At 40.6% G+C, this 27,225-nt stretch overlaps 1 protein-coding gene across 2 annotated transcripts; it reads left to right on the forward strand.

The window, feature by feature from the left end:
- LOC144195815 (transcription factor 7-like 1-B) lies at positions 1-26,648 on the forward strand. Of its 2 annotated transcripts, none has more exons than XM_077715661.1 (12): positions 1-830; positions 954-1,026; positions 1,112-1,239; positions 16,283-16,366; positions 22,344-22,479; positions 22,605-22,707; positions 22,995-23,078; positions 24,611-24,754; positions 24,850-25,009; positions 25,109-25,216; positions 25,292-25,343; positions 25,751-26,648. In XM_077715661.1, exons 1-12 carry the CDS (start codon positions 645-647, stop codon positions 26,233-26,235), a joined length of 1,743 nt encoding a protein of 580 aa, XP_077571787.1. In that variant the 5' UTR covers positions 1-644; the 3' UTR covers positions 26,236-26,648. The 2 variants fall into 2 exon arrangements, with proteins under 2 accessions (XP_077571787.1, XP_077571788.1); XM_077715662.1 differs by having other exon boundaries at positions 25,292-25,317; positions 25,674-26,648.
- Positions 26,649-27,225: the final 577 nt, after the last annotated feature.

A 27,225-nucleotide genomic window follows, 5' to 3' on the forward strand; every position in this document is an offset into this window, starting at 1 on the left:
TCAGTTAGTAACTCCTCCTCTGTACGCACGCTGGGGCTGCACTCTTTCACTTGAGCAGCCAACTTGTTATCAGGGCACATTCTCGGGCTACGATGTGGAGGGAAGGGGGGACCGAATCCAGATAAAAAACATACTACTTATTGTCGTTATTTAAACAACAACAACAACAACATACTTGACGTATTTTTTAAGAAGCGAAACAGCAACACGTTGGCTCAAACTTCAGGAGGCAAGTTCAGCCGCACTTTGTCGCCGTTTTTTTTTTACTTGCGCTGTAGCCATTGTTTCCTCACACATGGATCTTTAGTGCGTCGAGGAAACTCTTGCTGGCTTTGGGACTGCTTCAGTTTTTGTACCCCCCTGGGCTCTACATGAGGACATCCCACAGTGGGGACGGACGCACGCGCTTCCAAGGAGACACACTTTGACAAGTTGCTGCACGTACTGTGGATTATTATTGGCATGGACGTCCTGAGATCGTCCAGAAGATGAAAATTGGACATGATCTTGTAGTTAGTTGTGCTCCTTCACTGAGCCGTTTGGACGATCTGATTACAAGTGGTTCGATCTAACCGCTTGCAAACCACGTTTTTTTATTATTTTATTTTATTCTGCCAATCTTGTTGATCCACTTCTGTGCAAAAATGCCTCAGCTCAATGGAGGCGGTGGGGATGATTTAGGGGCTAATGATGAAATGATACCCTTTAAAGATGAGGGGGAGCAGGAGGAAAAGATTTCCGAAAATGTCTCGGCGGAAAGAGACTTGGACGACGTCAAATCTTCCCTAGTAAACGAGTCGGAAAACAACAGCAGCTCGTCAGACTCCGAGGTAAGAAAAAAAACTGAGTTTTTATTTTTTTTCCGCTAGCCTTTATCCGAATGTGTGTTTTTTTTAATTCGATTTTGTTGAAAAGTTGAACTGTTTTTGAATGTGCGCGTGCCCCCTTGTCAGCAAGCAGAGAGGCGTCCCCAAACCAGAGCTGACCAGGAAAGTTACGAGAAAACAAGAGACTATTTTGCTGAAGGTGAGCCCCCCCTCAAAAAAAAAAAAACATCCAGTGTGCACCCCAAATCGTGCATGTTTTGACTTACTTATCTGTCTCTTTGCAGCACTGAGAAGACAACACGATGGAGGTCTCTTTAAGAGTCCCCATTATCCTGGCTACCCCTTTCTCATGATCCCAGATCTCACTAATCCATACTTGTCCAACGGCTCTCTTTCACCCAGTGCGAGAACAGTAAGTTTCCATGAACTGTGCTAATCTCTAACACACTTTCCTGTAGTCTTTCACACTCCTAAAAGTTTCTTGTGCACTGCCAAACCGCCATATTCCCCCAGAGTGGCCTCCTGGGGAACTACTTCTTTGTCCTCTTGGGGTGATCTAAATACATTATGTCTTTTCCTCAGAAAATGATAGAATTACTCAAAATCTAATCTTTGTTTTAATCACTAGCTGTAAAATCTAATGAGGCACTGGAACGGGAACATTTGGCAGGGAATGGATTTGCAATGTGCAGAAACTTTTAGTCTTTAATATGGTTTTATATACAATTGCCTTTAATAGTTGAGGTGGTTTTGTTGAACGCTGCCACCCATCAGATCCACATGTTGACACTGTGTGGATCTTATAAAACAATTGCCAAAGTCACACCCAATAGTCACAGCTATGTAATACCTTTCTTTGACACGCACACATTCACACAGTCCAAATCTATCACACGGGAGTGCTTGTGACAGTTGTTGTCGTCCACATCCATTTTTCTAAGTTTTGGTGCGACCAATTTAAAGTGTTGATGGAGAGCTTGCGGGAACTTGTTCCGTATGTTTGCTGTGTACTGTTTCAGGGCTAAAAATACTATGCTTTTGTTGTTATTGTTACTATTATGTTCAGAACAACATTCAAGACATGGTGATATTTTAGGTCATTTAAAGATACCTGCAAAGATAAATAGAATTCTACAGGTTTATGTGATTTAACGTGATTATATTGACTACTCATTGGACAAAATACTTTCTTATGAAAAAGCTGGTAAATTGTAGTTTCTCAGATTTGTCCATCCCCCAACTCTTGTCACCCCCGCCCCCCCAAAACAAGTACTTTCGTTAGGGCCCGCAGCCATCGGGCTGAAAAGACCCCCCTCCCATCTTCTTTTTTTTTCGCCGTCTTTTCATTCGTGTAGGCCCTCTCCCTTCACCTCCCTGTACCTTCCATTCAATTAGAAAGGCGTTAGTTGACCATTGTTATTCTGAACAGTCTTGATGGCTTCATTGGAGGTCTCCTTTGGGGCTCATTAACTAAATGGCCACTCCGGTATCACTGGACCTTACACAGCAACTTGTAGCCTATATATATTGTTTATTTTGGCCACCAAAGCCAACCTATATATGCACACTATTTATGTGATATAGCTCTTGCAGGTTATATTTGCCCATTCATATACTCTTGATAGCTGATTGATTGATTCAATTTACCTTTGATTATTAAAGCTACTTCCTAAAGATCAATTATTTAAAAAAAGCGTGTGAAAAGCCTAGACCCTTGTCATGTGCTAATAAAAAGAATGAGGTCAATGGGGCAGAGAAACCTGACTGCATCTATCATCGCCACAGCAGAAAAAATGTGTAGACAAAAGGTGGCATACTTAAAAGCCATCTTGGGGTCTCCTTATTGCATTGTCCTTTAAGATGAAGTGTGGTATTGATGACGAGCTTGTTTTTTCCACCTACCTTGAAACCAAGTGTTCGGTTTGTTTAGAAATTCAAAAAAAATGCCATGACAACAACAGCCTTCTTTGACATTTGGGTGAGAGTTTATCTTACGGACTTTACAGTTACATTCATCACACATTGTAGAAAACACAGAATGTCTTGTGAGATAAGATTTGCCCCAAGGGTACCCTGAAATGTGCTGTCATCCCTCGATCCTAAAGAAACAAACAATCCAGTGGGCATGGTTTATTTTTTAAGCTGCGTTGCTTTGAGTTTGACAAGTTTGTTTTATGTGCTGTTATTTGTTTATTTGTACCAACATGAGATATGCTCTAATGTTCTGCTTTTGTTTGCATGCCAAGAGCTGGCATCTAACAGATACAATAGGTCATCAAACGGTTTTGTGTTTACATGTCCGACAATGTGTTTAGGCTTACTTTTGTTTTTATGTAGCTTGATCTGTTTGTATCGTTTTAAAGATTTAGACTAATCACATTTAAACATATCGGTGCCTCTAGTTTACGAAATATAAACTGGAGATAGTAGATTTTGTGAACTATGGTAGAGAGTAAGTAATAAGGTATTGATTTCCCTGGGTGTGGAGCCCTTAAATTTGGCCGTGGTGAGCGTATCATGAGCAATGAGAGACGGGCTACATGGGATCAGCTCAGACTTCCCCTGAGGGCCAAGCATAACTGATTTAAAGCCCATTCTGAGTTGACATTCCGCTGTAATCCAGCGAGGGCTGAGGAGGAGATTTTATGTTTGCAGAGATGTTCCACCAGATGCCTGCCTGTTCAGGGGCGGAGGTTTGTCCCACAGAGTCTAAATCCAGCTTGTTGTTTGTCAATCCACTGACATGATCGTCACCTCATTGTCCCAGTAGTGACAGAGCGGTGCCAGATTTAATGGCTGAATCTGCTCCACAGTCACGTCTGACAGCCTCATCAGCACTTTGCAACAATTCCGCAAGTATCATCATCATTGCCACTAAAGAGCGAAATACCTCTTGTGTGTGAGAAGTTGCAAGTAAGCAACAGCGAGGTTAGCCTCTCCAATATATCTACATCAAACATACAAACCCATGTGCATGATTGTTGAATAGAATTTTGTGGGAGATTGAGACATGAATGGAGAGCTTGTGTAAGTCTGAACTTGTCAGAGGCTACAATTGCATGCCTCTCCGACTTCTCGCCACCCCCCAGCCCCCATTTCTGTTGCGTTTACTGCTTAAAACAGACAAAGAAAAGTCAACACAGACATTGTCCTGATGAATAAAAGGGCCTCTCCCTACAAAAGCAAATGCTATTTGTGTCGAGGCGTCTTTTCATCAGGTTGCGCACTCTATTCACCTTGGTACGTGCATGTGTACGCGTGCACTCATGCGTAGAGCACGTTTGTGTGTGTAAAGTCTGCCAGGGTTAGGGGAGGTGCTGACGCCGTGTTCAGGTGAAGCCCTGTGGATACTTTGCAACAGAGGCAACAGTGTCCAGCGCTCATATTATAACAACCCCCAGTGTTGTATTCCTCCACTGCAAGTAATCTGAATGTTAGAGTGCAAATATTTTTTCAGCCAAGCACTGTGTCAACAGAGACACCATTTTGACTGACTTTTTAGTTTTTAAAATATTTTTCCATTAAAGTTAAACATCTGCATCAGTTTAATGGCACCGATTAATTAGAGAGCAATTGGCAGCAGCCACAAAAATGTAATTGCTGGTTTAAATATTTGCTAATAATCTATTCAATCCATTCAGTTTCGATCTTGCTTTTCCTCATCAGGGTCAAAGGGCATATATTGAATAATAACTTAATAAATAATTACTCGACATGCATGTTTATGTAATGTCATGCATACATTAGAAATACAAGTGTGCGAATCAGTTATAGAAAAAATATGTAGATATTATACAGTTTACTAGATGCAAGACTTTAAGCCATGTGAACATTGAATTTAAATTGAGAAAAAAAAATAAAGCCAAATATTAGCATTTGACATCTCGTCAATTGCACTCTTCTAATGTCAGATCAACAAATCCCATGTCAAGTGACACTTAAATAATGCGTTACATCCGTGTCTTTATGCATAACCTGTCTTTCTGGGTTTCATGGGAGCGCACATTGATTTACTGGTTCCCTTCTTTTACTCAATGCTTGGTTGAAACTGTTAGAAAATTGTGTCAGTCCTGGTCTGGATCTCCCTTTTGTATGTCTCTGTGAAAAGCAAGACATAGCATCAATGACTGCTTCAACCGTAGTTAGTTCACTACCTACCCAGCCGCCCGCCTGGCATTACAAATTCTGTTTAAAGTGCACTCTGGCTCCTCCATCAGGAGCATCTCAGCACCCTTTGAGAAAAGGATCACCAGCATTTCCCCTCTCAAGCCGCACACTCCCCATGTTCAGTGACATCAATGAATCCCTTTGATGTAAAAGCATGAATGTGTGTGCAAATGTGTTTTTATCGATTGATGTGTTTTTCATCTTCACGTTTGGCTAATGCAACTACACAGTCTGGGGTTTTAGCTACACAGTTTTGCCATGTGAACATTATGGGCAACTTTGGTGTTGAACGAAAGTGAACTTGAGACACCTGAGATTGCACTGCCATCTCTTTTATGTTTTCCATTCATAGCTTTTAAAGTATATTGTATACTGTATGCAAAATACTGATCAGAAAACCCCCAAACTATTATTATAAAATTATTTCATCATACTCAAATTAAGATCAACAGTATCATTTTAGTAAAAGGAGAGCCCCTATAATGCAAATTTATTTACACATTTTTACTGTCAGATGTTTACATTAGCTCAGAATAACCCATTCATGGACACATTCACATACCATTTGTGTTGCCAACCCACCAGGGGCAAATTAAGGTTCAGTGCCATGTCCAAGGGCTCTTTGACAGTGGGCAGTCATAGCTGGGAATCCAACTGCTCTCCCTTTGGATGAAAGCCAACTTGTGTTACCCATTGCGTCATGGTTGCCCAAATGAGATCTTGGTGCCCGGACCAATATTTTTAGGTTTACTGTGTCACTCAGACATTAATTATGCAAAAAGAAAACTGTGTCTATCTATTATTACAGTTCAACTGTGAAATATGATGTTTAGGGAAATCTCAAAAGTCTAATATAGTGTTGTAATGAAATCACAGTTATAGGACCTCATCAAAATTCTCATTAAATTTAGTACACATAGCTGAATTGAAGCCAGTCATATGCCAAGTGGACCATCATAAGAAAAGTTACAGTCAACAGCGCTTCAGAGCATTTGAGCCATACCCATCCAACAACACACTGCAACAGAAACTATCCTATCCTGTATCATGTATAGGAATGAAATAGGTCCAACAATTTTGTTGTTTTAGGAAGCATTGATCATTATGCCTTTTTTTCTTAAAAGGCGAAAGTATGTTTTCACTATGCAAAAAGATAATGCAACTGCTAAAAATAGAACTGTTTTATTAAGACTCAGTTTGGTATTCAGACGGCTTGGGGTGGCAAACCTCTTAGACTCTAGTTTAGTTCATGTAAAAATGATTTGCCTCCATAATTGTAATTTAAACTCCTCAATTCATGCTAATAAAATGTGAATGTACAGCACGAACAAAATGCTCTAAACAGGGTTTCATCGGTCTGGTATTCTGAGCAGCTGTTTTCAGTTTAAGCTCTACAGGCAGCAGCAGAAGAGGGAGAGAGAGCAGGCAAGACAAGGGAGATTGTTGACGATATGATGGTGGAAGGATCAGAAACTCGGGCTGATATGGGTCCTGCTATTCCTTGCCTGTTATCCTGTAGTGGGCCCACTTCCAGACCTTGAGGCACTCACTTATCGAGGGATTCTTGTCTCCCACAGAGCGCCATGGCTTGCCATTGCTTTTCACAGTCTAATCAGTAAACAGCAGGAAGCTATCAAATCACATACATGTCCCATCAGTACTGCTAAGATTTATATCGGGCTTACTTGCATCTCATACACTCCTGCCATGGAGGGATGGCTAAAGGCCATGTCATACAGTATGTGCTTCATATCAGTGAGGTTGTAGTCGTCATACTAAATTAAGAAGTGGATTGATATCAGTCGAGGAAGAGTAGTTGACAGCAAGCAAAGCTTTGATTTACTTTACCTGATTTTGATCTGAACTTTATAGCATCCATTGGTGATAATGTCAGGTACAATTAATACAGTATTTATACATTTAAAAACTCAAGGAACCATCCATTAAAATGTTGACTTGTTTACGTATTTTGTGAGATTTAAAACACTACCATGTTCTCATGGACTATACTTTGAAGCTGTGAAACCATTTACACCTTTATAGTAATTTACAGGAGGACATTTGACACCAAGAGATTCAATAATTTATGATTGATTACTAAATATCAATAATTATTTGTGCTGCCACTCATGCGAATTCCATGTGGGGTATTTAGAGGCATTCATAAGTAGTTACCACTGTACTCTATACTCAAAATAATAACATAAGACGACAGATTTTCTGAAACTGTAATAGCAGTCGTGAAATGTTTTACGATTGTGGGAAAACTTTGTCCTCCAGTGAATATTGCCGCTAGTGATTATACCAATAATGGTTTCATTCTTTTTATACAAGTGTCCCATGAAATTGAACCTTTGCATTGGTAATAATGCAACCTCTGAATGGCCCCTACTCGCCTCAGTTACTCTCATAAACCAATTGTACTTGTTAAGGAGTCACAATGTTCTGGCAAGCATCAAATTAGATTAAAGCCAAGCAAAAGCACAAGTCATCTGAAATGTGTAGCAGTCTTATCTCAAGACCAATTTGTGGGTCCTGTTGGAATAAACTGCAGAAAGGTCTGATGAACTGCTAGCATCACAGCTGCCTCACTCACAGGATCACTCTTTCCCGACGTTATTTGCTTAATTCAAAATGTTGAGGTAATGTTCTTGATTAGTTCGAAGAAATGACTGTGGTTGAGAAATCTTGTGTGCCTTCGACATAACACTCTAGTGATGTTCCCTTTTGCCTGACTCAGATGATCAGGATGATTAGGTTTCTTTGTTTGGAACCTTAATCATGAGACTTGTTCAGGTTGAACTGTCTGTTCAAGCATGAAGTGAATCTTAGTGACGGAATGCTGGGGTGGCACATTGTAGATACCAAATCCTTGAGAGTTTTGCTGGCTTCCGCCTAATATTCGGAGTATCGACATCAGGGGAAAAAAGATCTCGTCAGCCTTACATGACATGGAATGGGCCACGGAAACCTTTTGTCTGATTTTGTACATAGGATGGAGGGGCTGGCTATTGGAGATCCCTGAAACAGGCTTTAGGGGCAGGTCTGATTCTCGTGTGAAATGGGCAGGCTCTATAGCTTTCGGCTGACTTAACTGGGGCTGTATGGGTGTGTTGGCAGGGGGAGCGCCGGCCATGAATAGATTCTTTGACTACCTCAGACTTGCCCTGAAAGGCAGGACAAAAACCCTAGGGCAACGGCTTAGAGCCTCACAGCTGAGCTCCAGAATGCTTGGCCCAGTCTTCCTCCCTCCTTGGCCGATTTAAATACTACAGTGGCTTTCAAGCATACTGGAGACGGAGGCTTGCATTCACATGGCTGCACATACGCCACCAACTATTCTCTCTGTTTTTGTTTACAGTATTCTTATGCCAGAACTCTAAGAACCAGTCCAAAGATTCCCTCCCGAGGCAAAGGGAAAAATGCGTGAGTGAGTTCGTTAAAAAGTGAAGATTAAATACATGATGCTTTAATTAGGAGTTGGGAATTAGAATAGAATTTATTTTGATACTCCCTAATTGTAGGCATGTGTGTATCACTCACTATCACTATGCTGCTTTGAGTCATTAAATATGGAGAATTTTACTCATCTCTACAAAAGATGGATAGGAATACAAGAAAACAAGGATGAATACAGTTGTCCACTTCTAACAGCTTAATTGTTCAGCTCTATAAAAATAATAATAATAAACACGTAAAATGCAACACATCTTTTCCTGCAGAGTTAATGGGGTTATTGGAGTTCTGAGCAGACACACTCTCTCCAAAAGTGTCTAGTTTCAGATGTCACTCAGAGCTTTGTTTGCCCCCCAGGGTGAAGGGTTAGAGGCCAAGGTTCAGGGCCAGTTGGCTGAGTGGCCACAAAAGCCCAGGCTAGCCTCAGTACATCCGATCCCTTCTTACACGCCAGCCTTCTCCCACAATGAAGGGATCAGCTTGCAACATTTGCCTTTTCTTATTATAATTCAGAATTCATTTTGCTTATATTACAATGTAATAAAGGTAGTGTTTCACAATAGCGTCAGAAATCTGGTTTTCATTTTGGTCTTGCTACTTAAAGGTGTAAACCCGTGCTGCACTTCCTTTTCATGTTAAGAATTCTCAAAAGTTTTCCCCATCAAAATATTGTAATGCTCCAATATTAATTTTGAAAACAAGTGAGTCTTGAGATTTTAGGCAACAGCACTTGGGAAAACGTTCATAGCAGGTAATGAAAAAAGCGCTCAGATTTCCTTTGTTTAAAACACCTCTGGAAGTTTGGGAGCACATAACCTCACCCTCGTGAGCCCCCACCCACGATCTCAACTTTTCTCTGCCCCGCCACCACCCAAACATGTCCTCCAGCCAGGTTTATTATGCCGTTTCACGCAGACCAAAATTGCAGCTGCATGGAGAACAATCTGGAGCACATTAGCACAGGCACTGTGATTTATAAATTGTTTCTCAGGCCATAAATCCCTGCTGTAATTGTGCACAAGTACCCCTCTCCGCCTCCAGTCACTCCCCCTTCACTCTCGCTCGCTAACTTTTTCTCAGTGTCCTGCTCAGAACAACGTACAGTTCTTGAATTTACTCTAATTGTTTGCAGGAGTATGGAGTTTGTACTGAAAAGTTGTTCATTTGTAGCACATATTTGTGAATTCAGAATTCAGCTCTTCAAGAAAGATCAACTTTCTTTCATGGGTTCTGTTCTTGAACATTTTGTGTGAGAATTACTGTATGCTTAGTAAAACATAACAACATTTGTATGTATAGTATTCATAGTAATTGGATTATCATGTTAATAATGCTTTGCATTCCTAAATTCTTTGCAATTGTAAGGGGACTCTCCTAAACAAAGTCTGCGGAAATCTGATCTTTACAGCATTATCACCTTGAGGTTCTAATTAGATCATACTAAAAGTGAAAGATAGCAACAGCTGTACTCAGACTTGAGTGCTAAAACACTAAAACATTGAACAGATTTAAATTTATCTGGAACATCTGCTATTATATATATGAAGAGAATTACTCTAAACAGATACCTTATTAATAAATAGCTAAAAATTAATGGGTTTATACATTCTGATTAAAAAAAATTAAAGTAGAAAATTCTTGTATTACAAAATACCCAGCCAAACATATAGAGTTACACTATATATCACTCGGCCATAATTCCTTCCTGAATAGCATATGAACAGTATCGTGGAAATCAAGCGAAGACTTTTACCAAAATGTTTTGAGATTTTAAAATCCTTGGCTGCTTTCCAGCTCTCACTGCATTCTGCTGACAATACGCATAGCTAACCCTGGGGAATGTCACGGTAGTAAGTTGGGTTCTGCGTATTGTGGAAGGATGAATCTGGTCTGTGAAACATTTCTTGTTCAGAGTGCCCTAACATTGTATATCAAGCAACATCAGGCCCATATGTTTTCTTGGGCTATTTGTATTATCAACTTGCTTACAGCACCTTTGACAAGTTTCTACTACATATTTTTCTATCATACGTGTCAAAGTAATACAAAACACACAACCCCCACAAGGTAAGTGTCAGAGCATACTTCTGGCATGCCAATATGTGTGTGTCTGTTTGAGTGGGACAGAACTGGCGTACAGGTGGTGGGCAGTCAGACAGGAGAGTCAGAGTGGGTTTAACAGTGTGGTGTTAGGGATGTCAGGTAGTAAAATGTGAGATGAGGCAGGGCCCAGAAGTTTGTGGGCCCAGAGATTTGTGCTCGTGTTCGCAGAGCAAACACAGGAGGTATCTGCAGGCAGCTGTGGAGAGGGGGGAGGGAGCAGGCTCCTGCTCGGGACAGGGGGTGGGGTGGCTTGGGGAAGCTGGGTGGTGTTAGGTGGTGGTGCGGAGTGGAGGGGAAGGGGGTATGGGGGTGGACCAGCAGAGTGAACACAATCAGCCCTCTGTTTTCATAAGACTTGTGGTATGTGCGAGCAGAAACAAATGTGTTTAATTTAGTCACTTAAAAAAAGAGAAGTCTTTTGCTTTCCCTAGACACACTTTTGCCCACCTTAGTCCTTCAAACTTTCTCAGAACTTAGACTGGTGTTCAGCAACTCTAGCAACTAAGGAAATTTATTTAAAAGAGGGTCCGAAAAAAATCCCTGACTGTACCCCATGTGAGAAAAGCAAGATGCCGGTGGGGTCTTACGAAGTGGTCATTGTTGTGAGGGGACTTATCAATCCATCCAAAGCGATGGCAGGAAATTCTGCATTCGATCAGTCTGGGTTGGATTATTAATGAAAAGGTTATCGCCTTTGAGTGCAACTTGGTGGAGCATACTCAAAGCATATTGTAACTCCAGCTTTGCTATAAACCTCCAGCAGAGTGCTGCTAACCACCTTGTGTTCTGGAGTTAATTATATAGACGTTTACGGCTGTGAATTTCAATGAAATAAGCCTACTCCCTGAACAATAAAAAGTTGTGTTCCTGTGCAACTGGACAAACAATGCTACAGGATACAAAATGTGACAGCACCCCTCAAACAGGAGGTGGATCCCGCCATGACATGGGAGTATGTTGACACAGAGCAGAGGTGCCAGTGACAATTGAAAACAGATCTCAGAGGTATAAGAAACCACATAACTAACTGTTTGTAATTGACTTAAACAGCTTTACACCCTCCTCTCTGTCTTTATGAGATGGCCTCTCTCCTACCAGATGCATAATTATGTTCTGCAGCGTTTAATTGAACAGTGAGCTCCACATGAACCCCTAGCACACAATACCTCACTTATTCGTCACTTTAAACATAGGTGAAGAACTTAACTGCAATTATATGTGGTTAAATTACGTGAAAGTCAGCTAGTTAGAGTAGCTATGTGGTATAGACACACATGTGAGCGTTGAGTTAAAGCTCTAAAGCTGTGGATACAGGAAGCAATAACTCAGCATCGTGTCATGCAATAGGAAGAAAAAAAAGTCCTGCTAAAGTTGCTTGACTTGCAAAAACTCAAACTCACTGGGTTAGAATGTTAAAGGAGCTCTTTTGGGGGTGGGTTTATCTTGGCCTTGTATTTTGTTCATGCTGGTTTATTACTGAAACTGCAGTAAATCCACTCTCAGGACTTTTCAAATAAACCCAGCTTGCGGGCCAGTTTGACGACGTACAGAATACGCATTAGTCAGTCTCACATTTTTTGGAGGGTTTGTAAGGGGCAAAATGTGGACTATTACACTGCTCTTTCCTGTTACAAAAAACTGCAGGAATTTCCAAATATTTTGGATTAAAAAAAGGTGTGACTCATGTGACAATGGTGTAGACGGCTCAATCATAACCGTTTCAGAAATGTTGGATGAAAATATTGAAACCCTGTTGCTATGACCTCACTTGCTTTGCCTCCACTCCTCACTTGCCTCTCTCCCTCTTTGCACTAATAGTTCTTTTGTGTACAAGAGCATGTTAAGAGGCCAATGAGCCTGGCCTTAATAGGGCATGTTACCATAGGAACCATAGCACTCTGGATGTCTGACCTTTGACCCATTTTTCTACTGGCTATGAATAAGAGTGCGGGATGACCAAGCAGGTCACAATAGAACCCCGGTAAACTGAGGGAGTGTCCCTGACATAGTCACTTAACTTCATTCCTCAGTAGGCTAATGGGCACTCCAAATGTGGTTGCCATTAACGGGATGCTATCTCCAACATAGAATCACTCGCTTTTGCGACAAGACTCTTCTTACAAGACTTTATGCTCTCACGAGAAAAATAAGTGGTGAAAGTCATTCATATGTTTATATGGTATGAGAGTGTAGCATAGAGAGTAGCAAAAATGCACCGAATACTCAATAAATGAAATAGACTTAAGACCAAATCACCATCTAAATATGTTTGTTTCTCCCCTTTTCTACACTCTTTGTAGATAGCCTTAATAAATGGCTTCCTCCTTCACTAATCTACTTACTTCTTCATGATGGGATAAGAAGGTCTGGTGGCCCTTCCAAAATTTTGCTTTGGCCCAATAGGGCTTTGCGGGTCTGACCAGCTGAGCCGCTTGTCGTTTCCCCATCAATTACACACTAATTAGCACAATGACTACCGAGGTTTGCTTAAGAATTGTCAATGTAATTGCCTCTAATGTTGGCAAACAATGGGTTTAATGCAAACCTGGAGACAAGGCAGGGACTACTTATCACAGATTCTTTGTCCTGAAAGCTTTAATTGTGTTTCATGCATAGATCAGGTTGAAGTGTCAATAGGCCCGCATAAGCAGGTGATATCAGCGGAGAGCAAACCAGGGAGGGACTGTTGTGTCGGGACCTGACAGGCTTATTGTCTGGAGCTGCTGTTCATATGGGCAGGGGATGGTAATTAACACCTCAGTCAAAAGAGCAAGCTGTGTGGCCCATTTGTTTGCTGTTGGGGGCTAAAGGAAAACAATGGGGAGGGGTTCGCCACACAGTAGGTGATTGACATTATCTGCTGCAGCAATCCGTGGAGGCATTCCTGCTACTATGCTATTCACTACAAGTTAGGTGAAGCCATTTCACAAGCGTTGAGGCCTCGTCTGAGCGCACATTTACTCTTTTATTTGAACTTTGGCTTTGTCTAATTGAATTTGAGCTACACAAAGCAAAAACGACTGTAGTTCGGGATAGAATTTTAAAAATTGAAATATTAGGATGAAGCCATGAGTCTTGCTGTGCTTATGAAGTATGAAGTTTGAAGTTAGTTACTTGTATAGTTCCACATTCTCTCTTTTGGCAGAGAATGTGACTTAGTTTTGACAGCAAATGTCCAGACATCTGTCTCTCCCACACTGTGACGTTGGCCTCCAGTACAGAACCACACACTTCAGAGATGACAAAGAATCTTGGCTGTGTTTTCCACCACTCTTTGAGAGCAGTGTAACAATTAGAACCCCACTCTGGCAGGCCGCATGCCCCTGAGCATATGTCATATTCACTCTTCAAAAAGGTTTCAGTTCCAGTTTGGAATAAATCTGTGGCATCATTGCCACCTTTGTGGCCACTGGGCTCTCTCTGTATAAGTAGCACATTGAGTGTTGTTTATTCTGAGTGTTGGAGGATTCAAGCGAGGTTGGAAGACAATTAAAGGAGTGTGAAACTGGATCAGCTAAAAAGCACTAGTCCTCATCTATTTAACAGTGGTTGAAATTCTCCTGCAAGACCTGTCTGTAAACAAGGACCCCAGCCATAAGTCTGTTCCAGTTGCTCGTTCATTAATTATCCAAGCCGCTTATTCTCAGAAGGGTCCCAGCCAACAACGGGCAGTAGGCAGGTTACACCCTGAATTGGTGGCCAGCCAAACACAAGGCACATGGAGACTAACAAGCACAAACACACTCATACTTACAGGGAATTTTGAGTGTTTAATCCGCCTAGCATGCAAAGTTTTGGGATGTTGGAGGAAACCGGAGTACCTATAAAAAATATCCACACTGGCATGGGAGAAAATCCATACTCTAGGCAGGAAGACCAGGACAGAACCTATCAGGGATTGAACCATTGATCTCAGAACTGTGAGGCGGATATGCCAACCCCACTTTTTACTGTGCCCCCTTCTGTTCGAGTTGTATCAAAGTATGATAAAGCCAGCTAGGTTGGAATTTAATTTAAATATACACTATATTTATATTTCTTAATTTGTAATAATTTATTTGCTACAGGTTTTTGGAAGGAATACAGCTCACAACTCCTGGCCATTTTTGTCTTGACATAACTCACACCCTTGTGGATGCCCCTCATGCCCCCTCTCATTTGTCTGTGAGTGGCTGTAGATTGGATGGTAGGCTTGGCAGCTAATGTGACAGTGAGCGCCTAGGAAATGTGTGAACAGTTGCTCCAGTGGGCAGTGGCGATTAAACGAACGGTAGGTGCTCCGAAAATGAGGGCCTCAGGGCACGTTCCTCATTCTTGGCAGAAACTGTCAAAAATGGTTGGATAGGGTAGTCGAGTCACGGTGGGCAGGACAGAGCTGAACCAAAAGCCCACAATAGCACTTGTTTCGCTTGTGGAAGGCCTCATGATTGACATAGATTAGATGTAGAAAACTGCATTGTTTTGAATTTTATCCCCACAGTGCAGCATTCATTAGGCACCATGCACACAGCGGCAGAAAGTTTCTATAGTGAGCTAGTAGTCCATAAAAGCAACTGCCTCCTGACAGTTGTATGGACTTGCGCCCATTAGTTGGAAGACACAATTCAGCCTTGTGCGAAAATAGTGAAAATAAAGAGGGCTGATGTCAAGAAATTCCCTTCTTTTTTTTTTTTTCGTAGAGAAAAAGGGTCCCCTTCCCCCTGGTCCGGTACTCAGTTGGACCGCAGCTGTCAGGAAACAATACCATTCGCCTGCTCGACGAACTCATTCCTGAAAATGTTTTTTTCCCTTCTTGTCCCTCTCCCCCCTCTGCTATAATGTATTTTCCATTTTTAACCCACATCCATCCAAGCTTCCTTCCTTCTTACAAACCAGAGTGATGAATGGTGTTTTAAAAAATCCAAATGTGAAAGCATGACTTTTTCCAGCAAGCTTGTTTGTCATTACTTATCGTGAACCATTTTTTTTGGTAAATGGGACAAAGGTTTTAAAGATGTTATTTTTCTACAAGGATATTACCAATCTAAATGTATAATCCATCCTTCAGATTTTTTTGTATCAGTGGCGATCACACCGTTACATAGAGCAATTTGACAAAATTAAATGAATTTTGGATCTAAAAAATCTACAAGCATGAGTAGCTGTTCTATGGGACATTTTGAGTGATTCATAAACCAAATGGTTGAGACATTGCTTTGCTAAATCTGGCTTCATGTTAACTCGATTGCTGGAGGACAAAAAAATATTCAGCTTTTGGCATTTTACCAAATATCAGGATGAAAAAAAATTTGGGTAAACACTTCTGTTTTCTGTGGCTACTTGTGCACTGCTAAAGGGGCACAATACACACAAAACATTGTGATAACTGTGAAAAATGTATGAAAAATAGTGAAACAGAAGGTGGGACTAAAGGCCAAATCAATTCAGACAGAGTTTGCGTCAGCTCTGCAGCCCAACCTTTCGTTGCACTCTTGTTGGGGCTTCCTTCCAGCTGTCTCTTCCCGCCCGCACTAGGATGGGCATCCACAGCTGGCCACTTGTTTTTCCTTAACTAATTTCATATCCATCCACAAGCCGGGTGTTAACACGGTTCACTTTTACTTTAGCCAAAGGTGTGGCTAACACAGTCTACAATGTTTTGATGCAACAAATATTATATCTATATATGCCTGTTTTCCAATATCCTTTGTGTTGTTGATTGATGATGTCAATATTTCCTTTCCATGCAGTACCTGCAGATGAAATGGCCTCTTTTGGACGTCCCCGGCCCCACAGGACTCAAAGACTCCCGTTCTCCAACACCAGGCCATTTAGTGAGTGCACACAAACACCAAGACATCACCAGTAAAGTAAACACTTTAATTGAAATATTGAATTGGACTGAGGATCTAATTTTGAGTCAGTGTAGTCTGATTTACAGAGAATACAATTTTCACTGGTGGGCCATTTGTGTTGATGTGTGTTCCCGAGAGAAAGTAAGATCTCATTTAAAGTGCAAGAGAAACTGAATGGTGTTCATTAAAACACAAACACACACAAAACAGCCTGCCTATACATTCATTCTCCATAATAATGAGACATTTCCTCTCGTCTAAAACTCCTAATATCCTTCATTAGATCCTCAATCCCATCATACAAGTTTAAAGGTGGAATCTGTTTATCGTTAGGAAAATAAATTATTTCATCAAACAATCACCATAATATGGTTAATCCCAATAATAAAGTTAAAGTCTAGATTTAGATTTTCTGGTTCACATCCCTCCAAATGCAGTTCTAAACAGCTGCATCACCCAGGGGCAGATAACTGACTTCTTTGTCAGTCGTTATTTCAATAACTCAGTTTCTTCCATGTAATTCTCAAGATTGACTCTATGCCTGTCTCTAACCTTCCCACACAGGTGCAAACATGTAGACCACTTTCTGTCTCAATGCATTTAGATTATGTGCTTGTGGTGTCATCAGACCCTCTTGGTTTATGTGTGAGCTGTGACCGAAAACATTACCGTTTTTTAGTGGCTTAACTTTGTGTGAAATTCTTGGAATTCATCAACATCCTCACCTGTTTGAATGCATTGATAGACAGATAATGCCAAGCAGAGCATGGAACAAGAGTTACTCTTGACCAAAAGAGCGGTTGTGACTCAGCAGTTTGTCCTCAGTTACCCTTTCTAGACATGCTTTGTTGAGTATGTGGTCAATTTGTTGCGTCCCATAATCGCAATGATGCACATGACAAAGTCTTCAAGAGAATTCAATTCATTTGGATTACATGGTCTTGACCCACGGGAATCTGACGCAGACCACTTTCAATGAAAATCGAAAACAATTATTTCAAAAGTTCTGATGATTTTTCAAGTTTTTTCTCTTGATTTTTAACTTACTACAAAAAAGTACACCATATTTTACGATACATGATCATTTATTATTGTTAAATCATATTAGCCTTTTTAAGAAAACTTTTTGTTTTGAAAATTGAGAACTAGTCCTTCATTTTCTTCATCAAATTTGCTGACGTTTTCGCTGTGAAAAATAAAAGAGGAGGAATTTACTGTGCTTGAGCTGTGATCACCGAACAATTTGATGTATGGTACTAATCATGCTAATTTTGGGTACCTTGCGTACAGTGGATTAAAAGTACCCTTACACCTCACATTGGGCCCGGAGCCCAAATTTATTTCCCTCTGCTGTGTGGTTGCTGAAAGGGAGCAAGGCTGATTATGTGCTCATTATGGCCATGTGATGGGTGTGGGAGGGTATTGGAAGGCAGACTCCCCAGGACTAAGGGTTCCCTATTGCCTCCAACCTTGGACTAATGAGAGCAAAGGGACCACATGCGCACCCACGGGGTTCCAAGGATTAGTGCCTAGGGTGAACAGGGAGCTGAGAAAGACTGAAGGAGAGGGCGAGGATAAACCAGTAGGAGCTGCTTGAAGAGACCTTTACTTGTTTTTTAATATTGCATTTATTATAATTTTGTTCTCATGATACACAAGAAAAGACCTAATCGGGAGCTCCTGTTATTATTGTATGTTAAGTATTGTAGCCATCGCATCACAGTGTACAAGCCATATCTTTAAGTACATTGAAAAACAATATCATCAGTTAATCATCTGTGTTAAGTATAATATTAAGCGGACTTTTATGACTGGGATAATTCAGGTGGTGTAGAACAAGGGAGAATACTGTAAAATGGAGATCACTGAATTTGGCATAAGAATGTCAGGCAAAAACTATTCCTGTCACTATGCAGATTTGGTCCATAGGGCCTCTATGCTAATCAAAGGCTCCTTTGGCCTGAGATCCTCAATTATTCAATAGAAAGGATTGTTTAGCATTCAGCAAGTATTGCATTTGGTATTAATGATGGTAGTGGGAAGACTGGGATAAACGGGCCAACTGTTTCTAGTATGAAGGTAGCGGACATTGGCAAACAACACGCAAACCCCAAAAGCCCTCAGATGTGTTTGTGTTCAACTGGCTACTTTTTTATTCATCAAATGTGCTAAAGGGCCTGGTGATGCCCTTGTCATCCATCTTATGAGTGCTGGCTAAGAGGGACCTGGGAGTGGAGGTACCACTGTATGAATTATAAGTGCATCACTTTCTAACGCAGTCATTCACAGACATTAACACTGATCTGATAAAGGCTATGCATGCCAGTCACTGAGTTCATTCCAGGACGGACAGTAAATTGTACACAGCCCTGTCTTTTATTGTAGAACCCTCTGCTGTTACACTTGATTTGAGCAAGCTGTGACTCCTTAATCGGGCCAAAGTGACCATGGTCTGACCCCTAGAAGATTATCAGATCACAGCTCAAATATGGGTAAATCTTCCCTTGACATGAATCTTAAGAATTGATCTCTTTGTTAGTATGTGGTCTGACTGCAAATTGCCAATTAGGTCCTTTCAACATGTCATGAGTCACCAAATTTTCTGTAATTGAAGTGAAATGGTCAAAAAGAGTGTTGTATAAATCTGCCTATGTGTGTCCTAGTTACTTCAACAGTCTAGTTTTTAATTTTTAATGGTTCAATGTTATAAGGATCAATTTCCATACCGTAACCAAAGATGCAACCCTAGCAAGTTTTTATCCGGCTTGTGGTTAGCTCTTGCTGGCTGGATTTTCAAGATTGCTAGCTTTCTCGACTTTCATCCTGATGATACAGACAGATGACTCTCAACTATACTGTGGTTAACCTGCCCTGTTTTTTAATTCTTTTCCCTCTGCCATGTGATGGTTAATCCCGCTCTACATTCTCCCACTAAGGGCTAGCAACCTCCGTCTTTATGTTGGGATCATTGTTCCTAACTGATTACCATGTCAACTCCACAGTCCTGAGTTTGTAGGTTCAAATCTAGGATCTCTTACATTTCTGTATGGAGTTGGCCTTTATCCCTGTGGGTTTTCTCTCGGTACTTCAGCTTTCTAGTTAGGATAACAAATTCTGCGAATAATTGAATGGTATCGTAATGTTGCTGTACATGCTCAAGGTGAGATGATTTCTATGGAAAATCTCTCATTTTGCACTTGATAGGATGCATCATGAAATCAAAGAATTTGGAAGAAAAAATATGAATACTGATCAACGATCTACCTCATCCTACTTTACACGAGAAGAAACTAGTTTTTGTATACCGTTAAGAATGGATTCAGAAGATCTAGGTCTTTGCCCCTCCAAAGCTCTGATGATTTAATTTGGCCCTGAATTTAACGACTATTGGAAATATTTATAGTTACGTAATGCCACTGTGCTATTTATTACTCTAACTCTGGAATATTACCGTGATTGATTATTTCGGCAAAACCAGTTGGAAAGCACTAGGTGTCATTAAAAGAATGGCAGTTTTGGAGTGGTTGACGTTAAAACCATAGAACACGGTCAGTCTCCAGTTCACGTCCGCTTCCTGTTGCCGTTGACAAACAAGGCTTGGATTTCTCAACATGCCAGGCATTCTTTTCACCCTGTCTTTCCTGCAGTTTTGAAAGGCCTCTGCGCCTCCCACCCAGAAACGCCAAGCATGAAGACACACAAAGCTGCAGGGTTATTCAGTTTGTTCTAAGCTCTCTTCCCCATCGGCTGTTTGCCTAGTAATTCAATTCAGATGTGCAGGATCCAAAAACATGTTTGCTTGAATGAAATCCACCCCTCCACCCACATTGACTAAGGACTGTGCTTTTCTTAGCGCCATTCCAAGTTGGACAGCCAAGTGAGGTACTGCCACATTGGCCTTTTTAGTTAGTTTTAGAACCTCTTCGGTTGAGTCTGATACAGTATATTTTCTCTGCAGGGTCTTTTTCTGATAAAACTTCCTGTTACTACATCCTATCACTGCAGCACCAGTGTTTGCTGTTTTTTTTTCTTCTTAAAAAAAGACAGCTTTAGAGATGTGCCATTACAGATTTCCTTGTAGAAAGTCATTCTGTGTAAAAAGCCTGGTTTTTAGCTCCCTGTGTTAATCCCATCTGGTTCCAAGTTGCTTGTTATATGTGCGACCACGTAGATGTTGTTTATATTTAAAACACGGCTCTTGTTACATGTGGTTTCCTTAGTACACTTTGCATGTGGGTCATGAATGCTAGTATATGAATCATTGGCTTGAATAATATTACCAATACAAATAAAAGTCAATTGAGCCATTGACACATTGCCAACTGTTTCCACCACAATTTTAGTTGTTAATTATATAACACTTGAATAATTACAATTATATATTTTGGATAAAATCTTATTTCAGTCTTTGAGTGCCGCAATATAATACTTTTCACCTTAAACTGCAGAAAACAGGTCATAATAGTTTTGCAATTTTGTCAGGCTGACTCCAAAGGCAATTTGGAGTTGAAATTTGTGTCTTCAAACTCTAAGATATGTTTAGAGCACACTATATTGGCATATTCCAGGCAATAAATTATTAAAAGGCATCATCTCAAATTCTCACTGAACTGCTTCCCAAAATGTGTTGGCACCCAGGTCTAGAGGTCTCAAACAGCTTTCGCAATATAGGGAAAATTCCATCATATTATACACAAATAGAACAACAAAGCACAACTCAAATATACATGACAGGCAGGACCTGGGATTCCAGACAAAGGTTTGAAACCTTATTAAAGCCTCCTTTTCATTTGAGTCTGTATAGATTGCCCTTAAATGCTCTGGATCTCATAAATCCCTAGGCAAAGTGATCTTAATATAGTCATGTTTAACACCAGTAAATATTTTCCTCTCTCCATCTGGCATCACCGGAATCAAAGTATGCTTTAGACATTGCAGAAACCAATTTGTTTAAGATTTAAAAGGAGGAAAAGGCTGAGCCCACCTTTAAAAAAAATGTCAGGAAAAAAAATAGCATACCGAAGATTTGGAACAATTCTGAGCAGAGTGAAGCAAGAGCGTGTAGAAATGACTCAATGCAAACCTTGTTCCCTAACAGGCCAAGTTAGAGAGACGAGAGGTTGGGAAGGGGGTGGGGAAGGATATTGAAGAAAGGTTAGTCTGGATGAACAAGACTCTTTTTTTCGCCCCCCTCCCATGTGACAAGTTGAGCCAACAAGTGCTCTATTCAGCAGGCAGCCAGAGGGAAATGACTGCTAGGCTTAGCATTGCTTAATGAAAGTGGATGCTAGTTGTTGTTATTAGCTTTATCCTCATTGGGGTGGTAATGCTGGTCAGATATAGTCAAGGATCCCTGTTTTTTTATAGTGATGCAATGTTTGTGTTGGAAAAAACAGGAACATTGTACTAGGGCTGCAAAAAAATGCTTATTTTTCATGGGGCGATGTGTTCTCTGCAAGAAACTTGAAATTATTTTGTGAGACTGGGGTCGAACATACCTCAGTGTGGCAGTGTAATCCTCCAATTCCACTGTATTTCCCTCATATCCTTCAATTTTCAGATTGAGTAAAAGATGATGTCTGTCTGTTGTTTACTGGCATAAAGTTTACCTTAGCCTGATTGTTTGCGGGCAACTAGTGTGACATTTGGGCATAGCGGTGCTGTTGTTTTTCTTGTTGGACTGAACAAACAGTTTTTTCCTCTGCTAAATGGTCGTAATGGTCTTGGCATGTGTCTGCAAGGCTTTTAAAGTGTTCTTTGGTTCGGATCCAGATTGCATCAGAGAACGGTCAGACATGCTGGGCATGAAAGCCTTTCACAAATGAAGACCTATGTTCCATTATAGAACAATACCCAACTGATGGAAAATGTTGCCACTGTGCTTGCTATGATTTATTATTGTTGTCCAAGCAATTACTCACCTCCTAAGTTGATCCTTTTCTTTTTGCATCCACAGTCAAATAAGGTTCCTGTGGTGCAGCATGCCCACCATGTTCATCCACTGACACCCCTTATTACCTATAGCAATGAACACTTCTCCCCTGGCACGCCACCGTCACACCTTTCTCCCGAAATACTTGACCCAAAGACAGGTAAGCTAACGTGGATGAAAATTATTAAATTGATGCAATTTTTCCTTAAAATTTCTCCGTTTAAGCATAATAGTGCAATAGGGATTGTAATGTATGTTTAAAGGCTTTGACTGTGTCTTTTGTAGGTATTCCTCGTACCCCTCATCCATCTGAACTGTCACCGTATTACCCCTTGTCTCCTGGTGCAGTTGGTTCTATTGCCCACCCATTAGGCTGGCTAATGCCACAGTAAGTTTCTTACCACATAGACACACACACACACACACACAAAAGGATAATATTGGATGGAATAAGCAATGTAAAGTAAAAAAAATGCTTTTCATTTGAAAACAAAACAAATACGTTCACTTAAAGGGGAAATGCAACCTTTGTGATTTATTCTGCGAGTCATGGAAACATTTGCTACAGTGCTTTTCAACAAGTAGGGGCGATGAGTTGATGAGTAGGGGATTAGTTCTGCTGGGTTTGCTGTCAGCTGTGTGTGATACACCTCACGTTCTCTTTCTATCTCCCAGGCAGGGCCAGCACATGTACTCCATCCCTCCTGGGGGATTCCGTCACCCCTATCCAGCACTAGCTATGAATGCATCCATGTCCAGGTAAGTGGATCAAGTTCACACAAGACACACCTCATCAAGTTGTACCTTTGTTTTTAAATGTTATGGATGAACAAACTATACAGAAATGAACTTGGGTCATGTATTAATTTTGCTTATAAACCAACGTGAACATCAACGGTACCGTTGTTTTCCCTCTAATTTATCCCTCAGTATCCCCCTAAAGAAACTGTAAGGTTCTATATAATGCTAAAAGGATATCTAATTGTATTGCTGTTGGAAAGGAAAAAAACAGCACCAGTCTGCTAGTACAGGCTGAAAGCTATGACAGAGGGTGCACCTGCCCTCTACTGTACAATGCCTAACCTACACTCAAATATAACTTCTCAATGAATTAATCAATCAGACATTATTCTATTTTTTTAAATGGGCCCCTAGGATTGATGCATTTAGATCTGTACATTACACTGACCCAACTTCATTGTAGTCTGTCCACAAATTATGAAGTAGAATTTTTTTTTATAGTGTACACAACCCCTATAAGAACATGAGGAGCGACATCGCACCGTAAAAAAAAGAAAAAAAGAAAATAACATAGCTTCAGAATGGTGTATGTGAATCTTACTATGCTGTTGGGTCTGGCGCAATATGCCTGCTGTACTCGTTTAAAAGCAGTGCTGATAAATAATGCATCTAATATGTAATATATGCTAGGATCTAATTTGCGATAGTGCCTTTCTCAAAATCTAAAGATGCGTAATATAGATCCTTAAAGACAAAGACTTAAACCTCAAGTAAACTGAAAACGTAACCACTGGTGGATGACCTGGGGCAAAGTCAGGAGCCTTTTCCTCCGTTGGGAAAAAAAATCGTAACTCTCTTATTTAAACAAAAGAAAAACATTTATCTATTGGGTTTTATACCAACACTATAGCATATTATAAATTCACTGGTCATGAGTATATAATCTTGAAATAGTGATTTTGAGCAAATCACTTCAAAACCACTGAAACAACCTTCATACTGTTTTAGTCAGAAGCTGACTGCACACATTCTGAAGTAAAGTTGCAAACTCTGCATTTGAATAGGAAAAGTAACAAAGTTATATTATATAGTGTCTGCAATTATACATGAAACCTCACTGAAAGACATAAAAATAAGCATTTGTCCTTTCTAAAAGGATCTTGTGATCGTTGGGTTATAGTGCTTAATTTCTTCCACAAAGCTTCACTGTATAACACTGGGAAAAATTGAAAGACACTTTTAAAAGGTGTTCTATGCGGAAGGCTCCCTAATCTGAAACATGGCATGGAAAGTGGTTTCAGGTGTCATGGCCAAGTTGTCACCATGGTAACGAAACACATTTTCTACCCATAGCGCTTTAGAAAAAGTCTATTTGAACAAAAAAAAAGAAAAAAACAAGCATGTGACTCATGCTATTCATGTATTAATTTAGTCTCAACTCATGCTTAGCATTTTTCTCTCAAAGTTGAGAAGGAGCGATTATCTGTCCTGTTCAATGACCCATAATAGTTGAGTTCACGTCCCCCCCCCCCCTCCTTTTTTGTCCCTAGCTTGGTGTCCAGTCGTTTCTCCCCTCACATGGTGACTCCTCCACCGCACAGCCTCCATCAAACTGGCATTCCCCATCCTGCCATTGTGTCGCCAACAATCAAGCAAGAGCCCCACAGTGACAACTCTACCCCTTCAATGCATGCGTAGGATTATCTTCCTTTCTGATTCCATTTTCTACCAATCATTTGCTCAAATATTCACTTTATTTACATCATCTTTCCAATGGTCATATGCATAGGAAATCTCCCATGCCTCCCAAGAAAGAAGAGGACAAAAAGCCTCATATCAAAAAGCCCCTGAATGCTTTCATGTTGTATATGAAGGAGATGAGAGCCAAAGTAGTGGCGGAGTGCACTCTGAAGGAAAGTGCTGCCATAAACCAGATCCTTGGAAGACGGGTAAGTGGCCCAGACAGAACGTAGTATATTTTATCTTTTGTCCGGTAGGATGTTGACACAAAACCATTGATATACGTTGTGGGTATTTTCCCCCTATAGTGGCATTCCCTGTCAAGAGAGGAACAAGCCAAATACTATGAGCTGGCTAGAAAAGAGAGGCAACTCCACTCTCAGCTCTACCCTGGATGGTCAGCACGAGATAACTATGTGAGTAGGATATTATCATGAACCATCGCTGTTTTCAGTCAAAGCTCATCTGTGCACACCATTTCTACTATGCAGGGAAAACGAAAAAAGAGGAGGAGGGACAACAAACCTGACTCAAAACCAGAAGGTAATGAGTTACTTATATCTACACCTGTTCTAAAGGAAATACTACATTGATGTTGTATTTTCACTTTCCTTTACTAACACTCCTCTCTACACTTTAACAAGCAGCTTATGAGGTTCAGTGCCAATAGTGGCAGGTATGTCTGCAGTTGTGTAAAAAAAAAAATCATAAAATAAGGCCACAATCTTGCATTTGAGTTGTCAGTGGATCATGTCTTTTAACCATCCATGTTGTACTGGTTGAATCTTGCACATGTTTCACTGCTGAGCATTTCAGTGCTACCATCTCCACTGTTTTAATAATCACTCGTTGACTTCTGTCACTGGCGCCGCTGAGGGACGTGTACCAGTTTTTAAGCCAGCACCAGATCCATTATTCAAGGACTTCCACCTCTCTTTTGTGTTTGTCAGACTTCTCGATAAGAAGCAAGAAACAGTGCGTTCAGTACCTGCCCTCGGAGAAGATGTGTGACAGCCCGGCGTCATCCCACGGAAGCATGCTGGATTCACCAGCCACCCCTTCAGCAGCACTGGCCTCACCAGCTGCTCCTGCGGCTACTCACTCTGAGCAGGCCCAGCCGCTGTCGCTCACCACCAAACCAGAGGGCCGCATGCACCACCACTTCTCTGTCCTCGGGAAAGGTTCAGGAGGCACATCTTCCTCGTCTTCCTCGTCGTCATCTGCATCCGGCCCGACAATTTCTGTCCCTCTGTCTTCTATTGGTACTTCAGGTGGACATTCGACTACACCCATCCTGACCCGGCCGATTCCCTTCACATCTCTGCACCCTTCCATGCTCTCACCCCCCTCACCTTTTCATCAGGCAGCTCTTCACTCTCACCATGCCCTGTTTCAATCACAGCCTTTGTCCTTAGTTACCAAACCAACCGAATGAATGGGCAAAAAACATTTTTTTCTATCATTTATAAAGCTGTATATTGCTTTTCTTTAAGCTAGATAGTAGATCAACCTTTTTTTTACAAGTCAAGAAAAGGAAATGAATATTATTAGTCAATATTTGACTGTCTCCTTTTCTACATCTCTCAATGAAACAAAATGTATTTTTTGTAAAGTTTACTGCAGAACCAGTTTTGTTTTGATGCATTTATCAATTGAACCTCTTGTATAATAAAACAATGTAAATACAGTTTCTTTATAAAAACAAAAACTGAACAAAAACACATGCTTTGTAGCCAAAATCTGATTAATGTTAGTATTGTTTTTTTTGTTTTTTTTTTTGTCCTCGAGCTGGCCAATAATTTTGCAGCCGTTTTCAATTCACGAGTGTGTGACCCGCCTTTGACATGTTAAATAAACATTTGAAATGGTTTCTTACAGCTAATGTTTCCTGTTTCTCATGTTAATTTAAACGATATGATTTGATCAGGATTTTTCCTAGTGTGGTTTTGTATCATTATGATGAGTATTCTCGTGATCAAAACAAAAGCTCTATTGAAGAGTGCTGTTTTGTGAATCTCACCATGGCCTGGAACATCATTGTGTTACGCTCAAAACTAGAAACTGCTACATATAAATCTTGCTGAAAGCAGTTTAATGTTTAACAAACCCCAATTAGACAAACCACATGATAACCTGAAGCAGGTGAACAAAAAAAGAAATCAAGCTCAAAGTAAACAAATAAATGAATAATGAACATCTGTTCCTTTTCGTCATATAGTGTCCCATATCAGTGACAAAAAAGGAGGTCAACACTGTCCCAGCACAGTGAAACCTGCACAAGATCCCTGTTCCTCTTGCACTTTTACCGCATCTTTATTCACCATTTGGCAAGCGTCTTAGGCTTTAATTAATTCAGAAGCAATAGGCTGGAGCCCTAGGGACCTCATTAGGCATTTCAATTAGAGAAAAACACACAAGATAGGTT

The sequence above is a fragment of the Stigmatopora nigra genome, chromosome 4, assembly GCF_051989575.1.
Source record: "Stigmatopora nigra isolate UIUO_SnigA chromosome 4, RoL_Snig_1.1, whole genome shotgun sequence".
NCBI lineage: Eukaryota > Metazoa > Chordata > Actinopteri > Syngnathiformes > Syngnathidae > Stigmatopora > Stigmatopora nigra.